The sequence below is a fragment of the Oculina patagonica genome, chromosome 8 (assembly GCF_052425735.1).
Source record: "Oculina patagonica isolate OP01 chromosome 8, crgOcupat, whole genome shotgun sequence".
Taxonomy (NCBI): domain Eukaryota; kingdom Metazoa; phylum Cnidaria; class Anthozoa; order Scleractinia; family Oculinidae; genus Oculina; species Oculina patagonica.
In genome coordinates this window covers 14,276,893-14,291,186 of record NC_135765.1, presented here as the reverse complement: position 1 = coordinate 14,291,186, position 14,294 = coordinate 14,276,893, and the positions used below count along the sequence as shown (strand labels likewise).

General features: G+C 36.5%; 2 protein-coding genes and 1 long non-coding RNA gene across 4 annotated transcripts in view; 2 read left to right on the top strand and 1 right to left on the bottom strand.

Moving 5' to 3' along the window:
• The window catches only part of LOC144663902 (uncharacterized), a 284,797-nt gene that overhangs the window by 73,349 nt on the left and 197,154 nt on the right, over nucleotides 1-14,294 (top strand). The window lies entirely within an intron of this gene.
• Nucleotides 1-14,294, bottom strand: part of LOC144663864 (extracellular protease-like) — a 34,774-nt gene that overhangs the window by 7,773 nt on the left and 12,707 nt on the right. The window lies entirely within an intron of this gene.
• Nucleotides 3,280-14,190, top strand: LOC144663891 (uncharacterized). The gene is made up of 3 exons (XM_078524976.1): nucleotides 3,280-3,335; nucleotides 12,879-12,982; nucleotides 13,469-14,190. The coding sequence occupies exons 1-3, from the start codon at nucleotides 3,333-3,335 to the stop codon at nucleotides 13,941-13,943; spliced, it is 582 nt and encodes a 193-aa protein (XP_078381102.1). The 5' UTR covers nucleotides 3,280-3,332; the 3' UTR covers nucleotides 13,944-14,190.

Here is a 14,294-nt window from a genome sequence, read left to right as displayed (position 1 = left end):
TACACTCAATAACCAAACAAACCGAACATGGAATTTTAAAGCTGCGACGGCATAGATTTAAAATCGCTAAATCACAACAACACGTGCGCTACTTCTAAATTCGTTTTGAGCCTAATACGTCAAGATTAAAAACCGCCTTTTCATTTTACTTACCTGTATATTTGCTGATATGATATATGATAGCTTTATTTTCACACGCTGTTTCCATCGGCTTTTCTAAAAAAAACTATTATTACACTAGTATCCCTCTAGACTTCAGATCATTTATAAACTTCCAAGCCTTTAGCTTTTTTTTTTTCGGTTTTCCGGCAACCAAGCCGCAATCTTCCTTTGAAATTCCCTGTTCAGTTTGTTTGGTTCTTGAGTGTATCACTTGTTTGACGTCACGGCGCCCAGTGGGCAATATTTCATCGTTTGGGAAACGATTGTTTCTCATTTACAGGGGTGAAGTATTTTCTACACTTATTTCTTTGAAATGATACCTTTGTAAAGCTGTATTTTTATTCACAGCCGAGGGAAACGAAATTTAGAAAGCGCCCGTGAGCATACCTAATTTGCATAATGTTAACAACGATGAATGGATGGAAGGATGGACGGATGGCTCAACTTCCCCACTATACTCGTTCATTATGCATTCACGAGTAAAAAGCAGGATGGCAAGAATAACAAACATCCTCGTTTTGAAAATAAACAGGGCAATTTTCCTTACATACAATAAGAAAATAAGCACCTAGCGCTGGTGAACATATAAGAAGTGGATGAGTGTAAACTGGAGATGTGTGCTCTTGTCGTGAATGTCAATGTGTAGTGAGTTGTTCCTCAAATTTTCTTGTAGCTGAAGTTTACAGGCATTACGAGGCACCTTTAGTAGATTCTATATATATTCATATTCTACAACGTTTACCATACTAATGCGTCAATATAAATTCGAGGCGCGTAAATTTTCTACAAGACATTCAAGATTATATTAATATTTACCTGTTTGATATATCTATGAAAAAGAAGGATTCCCGGGCAATTGTCTGCCTGTTTGAAACAGTAAGAGGCCGTGCATTTTGTGTCCCAGTGTTGAAGCCGGAAACCTTTTAGCGTGGAGAAAATCCTTTCTTAACATTTAACCAATAGAAAGATGTTTATTGAGCAAGATGGTCCACCTCGAAAATGGACAGAGTGGCCCGATTATTTTATAATCTCTGTGAATAAAGGAGGATTTTCAGCAAATTGTCTGGGCGTTAAAAAGAGCGTCAAGCAGTGTTTATAGGTTTTTGTAGCCGATTCCTTATAAAATTACTTGTCATGCAGACACGAGAACAATCGATAAAAAGATACGTTTAAGTACCAACGAAGTCTTGGGATCACCAAAAGAATTTCATTGGAACTAATAAGATAATTTATGTTTGGAACATGTAACTGAAATAATTAGCTGCACTCATTCGATATGGTAATATAGTTTGAAAAAGGTTCACCTTAATCACTTAGAATAAACAAGGTTTTAAAAGCATTTTTCATCAAAGTGTACGTCCTTCTGAAGTTCACATCACGCGAGCAAAACAGATAATGTTGTGCTTAATATGTATACAAATAGCAGATATATTTGTTTAAGAACACCTCAAACAACAATAAACTTAATGAATGCTCGTCCCAACAACCAATATCTTGATGCTGTACTAACCTTGAAGGTCTGTGCATTGCCAGTTCGTAAACGAAAGTTTTGACCATCTTCAAACTTATTAAACAATTTTCATTCTTTCAAAATTCATGGGTTAATATATCTGTCAAAAAGAGTACTTTCGGACAATTGTCGGCGCGGCAATTTTCCCTTTCGTAAACAGTCGATGCCATGTTAGCCACGTATATATGTCCCTCAATGAATAAGGCGCGAACAACTGACCGGCTTTGATGACAAGTCGAACGCGAAAACTATATCAGGCCAGCGCGCCACTTGCCACTTACTCGGAATCGTCGTTTTTTCTTGAGGCGAAGCAGTAATTATCTTACACAAATACTGTGGCTGTGTCATAATCTATCCAGACTGAGCTGAAACCTTGTCCGCGACCAAAAACTCTAAATACATTTAAAAGTTTTAAAGTACTTAACGTATCACGGCGTAAATTTTGGTATTTTTATTTAGTTATATAACAGTTCAGCGTAAGACATTGAAAAGGCGATTGGATCTGTCGAGACACATAAATCCAGCTAAGGCAAAAGACCCCCCTTGCCTTTTATTACTATTGTAGGCAACCATTACCGTAAAGTACGATGCCAAAACGGAATTTATAAGGAATAACCGAACTTACTAGCTTTTGTACTTAAAGTTCAGTCGCTTCATCACGGGTGCAATTCACTTGCTAAGAAGGCTCCTAAATGTATTTGTAGCATGTGTATACATTCTTCGTACCGCATGGCCTCCACTCCCTTGCTAGGAACACGTTATGGTTAGGTTGATGCATCACCCCTTAATAGTTGGTTGAAAAATATCACGAAACGTTTCGACTTTCTTGATGCAGCGCCATATTATCTGCAGCTCAATTTGTTTTAAGTGCTACAAACAGACGACTTATTTCTTTGAAAATTTGTCGAAATTGTAAGGACAAATGTAATTAAAATTAGTCTTGAGAAAAAAAAAGGGTCCACCAGGACTTTAAGTATTTATTGGACAAAATTATGTACCGAAATTATGTACGTCTTATTGCAAACTCTCTGTGTTACTGTTTTAAATATCTTGTCAATATCATTTCTAACAAAACCAAACATCAAAACCGAATTTCGAAGCTTCACTGAATTCCACTGAACACTTAAAAGACGTAAGAGATTTTATTAATACTTTACATGGTTCTTGTGAACTTTGAAATTCATTTCCTCTAGTTCTGATACGGAATTGATTTTGGTGTTATCACGGAGAATTAGTTATATCTTTAGCTTTTAGAAAGGGTAGAAAATAACGCAATGTGATTTAAATTATTCTGGTACTCGATTTTTGTCCAACTAAAATTAGCATTACTCGATTTACTGATTGTTTCCGTCTTAACTCCTTTAACACGATGACTACTTGAATCAAAGTCGGGTATTTTCTTATACGACAGATAAATCGGTTAGTGCTTCCAACTTCTTAAAAGATAACCATTGCTTACGACGAGGGTTTATTGATTACGAAACAGTTGAGAAATAACTATTTCGTGACTTTTCGTAGCAACATTCTGGTTGTCATGTAAAATAAAAAATGTTCAGTTTTACGTGACATGAATAAACCCTTCTTCGCACGAAAGCCTTTTTTAGAGTCCTGGCGTAGGAAATTTACACGATACAGTTAGAGAACTGTGTGGAGACGAAAAATGGTAAGTTTTGTATAATACCCGCTCTAATGTCGCTCTTTAAGAAAATGGTGATTGTTTATAACTGGAGCTAAAAGAAGAATCAGTTATTATACTAACAGATAATTGCCAATTCAACTTCCTCTCACTTGAAAGTGTTTTAGCGTATTAAAAGGGTTCGGCGAGAAAGCACGCCATGAGTATATAATTTTTTAAGGATAGTTTGCTATTAAACTAAACTAAAATCTTAAGACTACATCAAGTCACTCGTGGTTTGGCTCTGGGATGGAAAGGGCGTTTAATTAACATTTTACTCTAAAATTTATTAGCTTGTTAAATGGAAAGGGGGTTTTCGTATTTTATAATTTAAATACACCTTGAGTGATATTCGGAGCATATTCCAAGTTTATTAGGAAAATCCATTTCTTCTATAGATATCGATTCTGGAGAAATTACATAAGTCACCATAGTTTCTACTAAGATATAATAGTACTCAGTCTGTTTTTTCTTGTTGCGTATAAAGTTTTAGTTTAACGTTGTCTTAAAACAAACAATGGTATAACCTACATTCAACTATTTTATTTGTTCGTTTATTTTTAAGATAAAATAAATTTGCTTAAAGCCCTTTGTCTTCATTGTACGTTATCCAAAGCGCACACAATGCGTTCAAACAACCACAGAGGGATACAGCATAGTGTGTTCAAATAACCAATAAAGAGATGCAGTATCAATGAATTAAAAACTTTTTCTGAACAACAGCGTGCTTCTCATGCATGTGAAACGAAAAATTTCCTTATGCTTTGTGTGTATTGAATATACACAATAGAGGTAACATAAAGATTTAGGCAAACCTAAAAGGGTAGCATCCCCGTAATTTAAAAATAATATACTGGAATTTACAGTATGTTTTTATTCTGGTAAATAAGCAGCAAAAATACGAAAAGTGTGGTGGCCATAGGTGCAGGATGGATATCGCCTGAATGAAGGGAAAATTAAGCAAAAAAAATCATGGGAAGATAGGAACAAAACGGGGCCGATACAACTTAGTTAAGTCCATTTATAATTTAAGAAAATTTAATAAGTCAATTGGTCATTTAAAAGCTACGGAAACTGCGACCGGCGTCTACCGATACAATTATTTTCACCTATCGATAAATGCTTAACTCGCAACGAAAGCGACATTTTTCTCGCAAATAAATTAGCGTATGACACCAAAACCAACTGACGATAAAAATGTCACACTCACGGTAAAAGAAATCAATTCACAGCTTTTCTGCTCTTTAAACGAAAAAGCCTGAACATGTTCATGTGCGAAAAAAGCCGCTGAATAAAGGCGAGAGCTAAAGTTGTATGATGCCTTAATTAATCTGGGTCTTGTCCGTTCTTCAGCGAACTTGATCGTTTCTGAGCTTAGCTTCGTTTTAAACGCCATCATTTTGTAGTCTTAATGACGAGAGTCGTGGGCCTTAAACAAGCAAACCCGAGCTAAACTGTTTTATTTGACCCCCAAAAGGAATATAACTTTCAATAAAGCAATTATTTTGGAATTCACCATAAACCTTTTTCGTTTGTCACAATATCACGGAATATAAACAGCTTTAGAGGAGATTGTGCGAAGAATATTCTGGAAGAAAATAGCAGTCACGCTCGCCTTCCTTGCGTTTAATTCAACTCACACAGCGAAAAACGCTCAACAAAGTTTTCCGTTGAGATCAAACTGAAACGTCCGCATCATCCAGTTAATTTATAATTTAAATAAATTTAGCACGGCGTCAATGGGTCCTTTTTATAGATACGAAAAATACGACGGGCGACCGATACAATTTGGCTCTGATAAAACTTCGTGGTTCACACCCTCAGCAGACAATATACAGCAAATAAATCCAAAAATGGTAAGTTCACAATACTGTCCATTTTAAATAACTTGCCTGGTTCCAGAATATGGTGGTTGTTAACAGTTGTAGCCATAATTATAAGAAACTGAGAACTTCCCAAGCTACCTTTCAATTAGTAAACCATTTCACGGTTTTTGGCGTCTTCATTGTTGGAGGAGCAAACACGGCAAAAATTACAGTAAATAAATATGGGAAAAGCTGGGAGGTCGATGCCCAATAATTTGAAGAAGATTAATGTTCTGTAATTTTTATGAACTAAAAGGTAAAAATACCCAGGAGAAGATTTTGTTGATCAAATTGGAAGGATGCGGCTATGTTGGGAGGCGAGGAGCGCATTTCAAGATTTCCACACAAATGTCGCAAAATATTTCCGGGAACTGCTGCCCTGCTTTACAGACAAATGTACGAAAAAACATAAGGAGGCTGCATCCTTCAAATCTAATCAGTAAATCAAAATGCCCTGTGTCTTGAGTTTTTAATTCATTAACATTTCGGAATAAGAATTTGCCGTGAATTGTTCGAGATTAGCTTCCCCACTTCTCCCATACAATTACTGTAATTTTTACCGTGTTTGCTCCCCACTCTCCCCTCCCCCTCCAAACTAGATGGTGTCAGAAACCGCGAAAAGGCCTATCGACATGCTATCTAAACTCTTTCGCACAAAATTAGAAAGGCTTTTCGAATCATAAGTTGATTATAAGATTACATTTGATTATTTGAGGTTCCCGTCTAAGATGGAAAGGGTTTAACGCTTCACAAAAAGATTACAACAGCCCGTTGAGAGAAGAATGCTTTTAGTGTTAAAATATATTCGACTCATTTTCGTGTTTTATTTCTATCTGCACCTTCCGCTTTTGCCTTTTCCCCTTTGTTCCTATTTTGTGAATAAAATACAATACTACATCAGGGTTTAATTTTATTTTAGTTGAAAACAAACCGAAAAGTATTGCGAATCTGTGAATCTGTTTGGCAGTGTCACATTTTCTCCTGAAAGTCAACGTTTGGGCTCGTTAACATATTCTGAGCGACACTGTTATTCATAATGTAAGAAGCAAAACATTTTTTCTGTTATTGCAAAAAAACCTACACAAAGTACTGTGCTTTCAACTAAGAAAATTGTGCTACTAGATCTGTTTTTTTTTGGCTGCGTATATAGTTATAGTTGAACGTTGTCCTCCTAAATCAAACAACGGTACTACAGTCATCAAGCCATGTACATGGTATTTATAGATTTTGATCGTGGGCTAGTCTGAATAGTTGATGTCAGAGCCACAAGTTTTGTGTTAAATAATTACTGCCTTGAGTTCGGCTTATTGTCTTCGCTGCTACAAGGAAAGGAAAACGACGATTCGAAGTTTACGCACTTACTTGGGTGTTGGCAAGTGGCGCGCTCGCCTGATATGGTTGATGCGTTCAACTTGTCATCAAAGCGCCAGTTGTTTGAGCCTTGTTCATTGAGTGACCATGATATATGCATGGCTAAAATGGCATCGGCCGTTTATGAAAAGGAAAATTGCCGCACCGACAATTGTCCGGGAAGTACTCTTTTTGACAGAGATATTTTAAAACCTATGAATTTTGAAAGAATGAGAAGTTTGAAGCTGGTCAAAATGTTCGTTTTCGAGAAGGTGATGTACGGACCTTAAGTGTCAGTACAGCATCAAGGTAATGCTGTTTGAGGCGAACAACCATTAAGTTTATGGTTGTTTTAGGCGTTCTTAAACAAATATATCTGTTTTATTTGTATACATATTATGCACAACATTATCTGTTTTGATCGCGTGATGTGAACTTCAGAAGGACGTACACTTTGACGATAAAAGCGTTTAAAACCTTCTTTATTCGGAGTGATCGGTGAAACGTTTCCAAACAATATTACCATATCGACTACGTGCTGTAAATAATTTCAGATACATGTTTACAACATATTAAATTATCCTTTTAGTTCCAGTACATTTCTTTTTGTGATCCCAAGAGTTCGTTGGTACTTTAAAGTAACTTTTTATTGATTCTTTTCGTGCCCACATGGCAAGTACTTGTCAATGAATTTCCCACAAATAACCATTAAGGGAGAGAGCGTATATTGATATAAAAGGTTTTTTTAGCAGCAATCGTTTTTGCCATGTTTAATCAAGAATGCTCTTTTGTCTGATGCACTTACGAGCCTCCCACAGAGAATCATTAAAGGGGCCAAGAGCATATGTTGGTGTAAAACGTTCTCTTAACAACAATCCAGTATGTGTAATGAAGAATGTAAAGATTTTTGCACGCAATAAGTAGTGTATAACACTCTAGCCGGAGGCCCTGTTGGGTTGCTCACACTCTCAGCAGTCACCTACGAGAAGAGAGAACTCTGAAGAAAAATTCTGGTAAGTTTACAATACATGGTATAACGTTATGGGGTAATTAACAGTGGATCGATCGTGCATGCTATATTTGATGTTGTTAAATATTCTTATTACTTTTTGAGAAATGTTTAGGGTTTCAGCTCAATTTTGAGAGTAAACTGAATGGAGCTACTTATATTTATTCACCGTACTTTATGTTAACGGGCTTTTCTTCGCTTTAATCTGATTGTGAGTAAACATTACAGACTGAAGGGAGGGAATAGGTTGGTGGATCGCAGATAAGCTGAGAGTTTTGGTCCTGATTTTGGACTCTTCATGTCAGGACGTACGGATCGTGGATACTAAAGCAAGTTCGGTTCTTTTTGGTCGGTCTTTATCGGTATGTTGGCAAAATTGTCGAAGAAAGAAGCAATGAAACGACACTTTTTTAAATATTGACATAGAAACAGCAACTACTGGGACTGAAAATATACCACAACAATTTTCAAGTAGTAAGTGCGAATTTAAATTTGAACGAAAATAGTGGCGGGTTGACGGATTTGGCCAAAAATAGCATGGATCGGCGGATTTGCGTAATCCTATGCATCATATAGATATCTTGAGCTAGATACCATTTCGTTCAGTCCATTTTTTAAATTAAGAAAATTCAATAAGTCAATTGGTCATTGGTCAATTGGTCAGCTGCAAAATGCGACCGGCGTCTCCTGATTCACTTATTTCCAACTATCGATAAATGCTAAACTCGCAACGAAAGCGACATTATTCTCGTAAATAAATCAGTGTATGACACAAAAACCAACTGGCGATAAAAAAATATCACTCACGGTAAAAGAAATCAACTCACGGCTTTACTGAGCTTTAATTGAAACAGCCTGAACATGTTGATGTGCGACAAAAACCGCTGAATAAAGGCGAGAGCAGCAAAGAATTCACGGGAAGAGCGATATACTAAAGCTTGTCCCCCTAATCTGCGCCATGCGTGTCCATTATTTCGATTCTGAGCTTAGCTTCGTTTTAAACGCAATCATTTTGTAGTCTTGATGATGACAGCCGTGCGCCTTGAACAAGTAAACTGCTTAAGTTGACTCGCAAAAGGAATATAAATTTTAATAACGTTATTATTACGGATCTCGCCACCAACCGTTTTCGTTTGTAACAATTTCACGGAATATAGACATCTTTAGTGGAGATTGTGCGAGGAACATTTCGGAAGAAAAAAACGGTCTCGCTCGCTTTCCTTGCTTTTCAACAAAATTTGCGCTTTTTCATATATACCATCACGTTGTTTAGATCAAACTGAAACGTCCATAACACCCACTCGACTTATTATTTAAATACAGAAGAATCCCGATTTCACGTTTCCCAGAGAAAACGAAAATTGCTTCGAAAAATCGGGAGATTCGAGAAATCAGCTGTAAAATTGCAGGAAAAGTACTATCCAAGGGAAACAAAAATTGGTTCGACAACTCGGGAGTTTTGAAAAACCAAGGGTTGAATTGGAGCAATCGGGATTCTAGCTCTGGTAAATTACTTTCTACTTATCAATCTGGTCATTTTGCTATTGCGTATATAGTTTTCTTTTAACGTTGTTTTTAAACCAAACAACAGTACTACAGTCATTAAACTTAGGGAGTCTGAATGGGGGTACCTCGATACCAAAAAAAAACCACTTAATTTTTTGGTTCTGTAACATGAAACAGTAAAATTTTGGGCATTTTAACATTAACAGTAAAAAATTCACTGTAACAGTAAATTTTATCCAGAAAGAGACAAAAAAGGCTCAAAAAGGCCAATATTATTTTGTTTAGTATATAAAGAAGTTTTCGGCCATTTTCCGACGATTTCCGATCAGTTCGAAAGATTTCCGAAGTCTACCGAACACTGCTGAAGACTTCTGAAGATATCCGAAGACTACCGAAGATTTCTGAGGAGAAAACCGAAAATTTTCTCTAAGTTTATGAGTGATGTTATCCGATTTGGAAGAGCAGAAAAGAAATTACAATGATAAATTTTTTCACGAAAAACTCACCAAACACAAAACACTTAACAGTATTTTCTCCGGAAACAATAAACATTAAAAAGATTGGCCAATGTAACAGCAAACACTAAAATTTATGGGCAAAACACTAAATCCCCCTCAACTAAGTTTGTTTCTTTTCGCTTGAGTAACATGAATTTGTTAAAAGCACTCCATTTTCAATTCATTGTAGATTATTAAAAGCACACATAATGCGCTCAAACAACCATAAACGGATACAGCATCAATCAACTACAAACTTGTTCTTAACAACAGTATGGTTGTCATGTCAAACCAAGAATGTTTTTATGTTTTAAAGCATAAATAAACATTATAGAGGCTTAATTGGGTGATTCACACCTTTAGCAGACATTATACAGCGAGTAAACCCACGAACGGTAAGCTCACAATTCTGTCCATTTTATAACTTGCCTTTCCACGATATGATAATTATTAACAGTTGTGGCCACTACTCAGATAAGAGGGATAGTGCAAAAGCTACCTTTCAATCAGTATGCCGACTTTTTTAATCGCCATGCAAGCTTAACCCATGCACTTGAAATTGAGTAGAACTACGTGTAGGCTGTACTGTGAAATGTTCATATATAACCTACTTTTTAATAATTGATCGGTTCAATTCCATCTTTTACTGCTATCTGTTCAAGAAAATTACGATTAACGTGTCTCAAATTTGGTGACCACAAAGATGCAAATTTAAGCCCAAATGCATCAACGCAGACCCTGATGAAAGCACTTAGTATCTCACAATTTTATTTATGTTTCGAAACGAAAAAAATGGAAGAAATGGTCCGGAACTAGCTCACGCTTCCTTTCGTACAATGTATAGTTTTCAATCTAACCTTTCTCGATCGCAGGAGCTTTTATCTCCTTAACGCATATTAAAGCTAATCGGAGAATCACTTTTTCAGGTGTTGGAGATGGTATCGGGGGCTATTTTGAAAGCAATTATTGTTAGGAACGTTTGGTTTTGCGTGCGGAAAAATTTGAGCAGATCGATTAAACAGTTAAATGCGTTGGTCAAGAAACTTATCACCGTATAAAAACAAAACAGGGTCAATGAATGTTGAATACTGCACACTAATATACTTAAGAAATCATCTTGATTTCATGACAAGCCGTTTGGTGGTAAGAAAATACCTTTGATTCTTTTATCCTGCGTCCATTTATGGTAGTTTGCGAGGTGCAAATTTACAGATCATAAAATTCTTGAAAGATGATACTTTTCTGTGTTTGAAGTTCCAAACAGTTTTGATCAACATGCAGTTCTCTGGTTCGAGCAAATTAGGGTAATTCCTGGGAAATAAAACTGCTCATAGATTTTCAACCAAACTTTGCAGGTTTGTTGTTTACTGTCAGGGAAGTTAAATTTTGAAATAAAAAAGGGGGGTCACCGTATTCGTTTAGGAGCAAGCAAAAACATTACTTTTCAGTTTAAAAGTGAATATGTGTGATGTTATGTATTTGAGCTGCTGTAGAAAGATGTAACACATGAAAGATCATCGCAGTTATGTACGCAACTTAAGCACTTGCGAAAAGAAGCCTGTAAAAAGTTCAGGCTTTTTTAGGCTTTCTTTTCGCAACTGTTTAATTTGCGTTCATAACTTCGAAGATCTTTCAGGTGTTACATCTTTCTCCAGCAGCTCAAATACATAACATCACATATATTCATTTTCAAAGTAAGAGGTATGCTTTTGTTTGCATAATGTGCGCTTCAGTAGGTTTTCTGCATGATATGGTTATACCGAAGTTCTTTTTGTATGTTAAATTTTGAAGTAAACGTGTATTTGAGAATAACGAGAGTCATGATGCACTCATATTTTTCTCATTTTTCATTAGAAAAAATAACTTGCACCTAATGACCAATCACTATCAAGAAGTTTTGATTATTTTTTAATTTTCATACAAGACATTGTAAAATTCTGTACTTTATTCAAACGCGCACACAATGCCCTCAGACGACCATACAGGGACACAGCCTCAATCACTACAAAACTTGTTCTTAACAGCAGTGTGGTTGCCATGTAAAAACAAGAATGTTTTTTTTTAACGTTATGAAGAAATGAATATACAATTTAAAGGTAAAACTGGGTGATACACACGCTTAGCAGACACTTTACAGTGAACAAACCCAAGTTAAGAATGGTAAGTTTACACTATTGTCCATTTAAACTTGCCTCTCCACAATAAGATAGTTGTTAACAGTTGCATAGCCTTTACTTTAATAAGAGATATCTTGTTAAAGCCATCTTTCAGTTAGTATGCCGACTTTTTGAATCGCCATACCCGTACCCGTTAACGGTTGTTACGAGGTGCAAATTTATACATCATAAAGTTCTTAAAGATGATAATTGTTTTTGTTTTTATCGTTCAGTAATGCTGGTATTGGATCTTCGATATTTTTATGTTTTTACTTTCTTCTTTTGATGTTCCACTATGACAAGGCTCAGAGTTTGATCAAAATGCAGTTCTCAGGCTCGCACAAATTAAGAAAAACGTCCGTACATCTTCCAAATGAACTGAAGACTTGAAACTCACTGGCTCGCTTAAATTACAACCAGCTTTAAAAAATATATATTTTAAGAACTTTTCGGGCAAAATTTTCACCTTTTCGTTTTCGAGTTGTTGTCAAGCATAATTTCTAGAATAGCGAAAATCATTAACAAAAATATGTTGTACTCACATTATTCATCGTGATTGGAAAAAAAATAACTTGAAGCAAACGGATCAATTACTATCGAGAAACTTGCTTATTTTATACAATCCTGACAGGCAATTTTAATATATGTAACAATGGTGTGGCGGCAATACCGCTAAATGAAGCTTTATTTACAACAGAGTCTCTTTAATTCTTGGAGCCACCTTAAAATATAGTTCAATTCCAACTCCGATAAGCTATCTGTTACTCAAGTAGATGTTGTTCTCATATTTTTCTCATTTTTCATCGCTACTAGAAAAAAGTGACCTGCCACTAATTACCAATCACAAGCAGTTTTAACTTCTGCAGCAACGGTGCGGCGGGAAAAACTCTAACTTAGCCCCTATTTTCGACAGAGTTCGGTTAATTCTTAGATCTACCTACTGCATTCTCGCATCGGTCTGATTAGCTATCTACCTGTAGTTCTTAAGAAGCTGGCACGCTCGGAGAAGAGTGTCTTCGACAATGAACTCTTCGCCCTTTAAAAAAAATAGAAAACACAAGCCAAAGCAACAGACACAGAAGGAGCAAGATACATAAACGTCAGTTACAGCTCACTCTTTTCCTTCCTTTTCAATGAAATAATTGTAGATGGAAGTCATGTTGCTGGCAAAGATACTTGTCTGGTCGTTCCTGCTAGTTGCAATGACGGTAAATGGAGACGACACTGTACGGTCGAATTCTCTGGAAACCAAGTGAGTGATTGTAGTTAAAAAAAATACACTTAATAAAAAAAAAATTAAGAAAGGCAGATAAAGGCAGGAAGGAGATGAACTGACGTGAAAATATCTCCGAGAATTTGCAAACACGTTGTTGGTTTATTTTTCTCGACCCCTCAACAAAAATAACTGTCCATGAATTACCATTCACGATGTCAATTATTCCACGAAAAGAATTGGTTCAGTACACTTCGGCCTGAGTACAAGTATACGGAGATTCACGTTGTTTAATCATTGGTGTTTTTAATGTCTGATGAAATTGTTGTCATTGTTCTTGTTGTTTCTGTTGTTGTTGTTGATTTTGTTGTTGTTTCCGCTCTTGTTGTTTTCCTGCTTAGAAATGAAAGCTCTTCCAAAGGTTCTTTGAAGATTTCTCTAGTGGCAAAAATACTCGGCTCAAATTTGTTACCCAATTTGTTGTTTGACGCCCATATGTTGACAAATTCATGTTTGCTTTAACAGGCTTTTCTCCGCTTCCATCGTGTGTAAGCCTTCTTATCAAACTACCGAGGATGTCAAGTGTGATTTCCACTTGAAGAACATCGGTGACCGCGCATATTCTGTGCTCACGTGGAACACACCGCTGAACAAGCTTGGACCGAAAGGTCTGGTCGTCACCCGAGATGGGAAAAAATTGGAATTTGAAGGTATCATGATGAAGCGCGAAGATCCGGGGCGTCGTAATTTTGTGACCATTGCTGCTGGGGAGACCCTCTCGTCGAAGTTTGACCTTTCTTCTGGTTACAACATGGTCAAGCCTGGAACGTACACTGTCGCAGTGGACGATTACTTAGAATATACCGAAGGACGTGCTAGTAACATACATGTAAACGCAAATACCGGTATCCAGGAAAAGCTAGCTCACCTTTCTTCCCCAGCTGTTAGTTTCCAAGTGGTTGGGCCGGTTCCTGTTCCTAAGAGAGCACTCGGAGAGTAGGCGCGTTCTTTAGAGGGGAGAAATGAAATACAAAGGGGTTTGAGTTGTAATTGACAGGTGTCAATAATTTTGGGTTTCCGGTGTCAGTGAAAATTTCTGTCCGAAGTATCAGTTGTCAGAGACCTTTCGAATCGATGTAAACAACTTATCAGTAGTTAGAACGGGTCTCCACGCTTTTTACTTGTTTTGTGTAAAGTTCTGTGGCGATTGCTTAGGATAGCTTGTAGGTTGCAAGACCGGGCTGCAAGATTGAAAATGACAGTTTGATATTGTTTTAACTAAGGCGCCTGATAAAAATAAAGAATGTGTCAACCCTGCAAAAGAAGTCTCTTCTTTCAAAGCTTATTTATT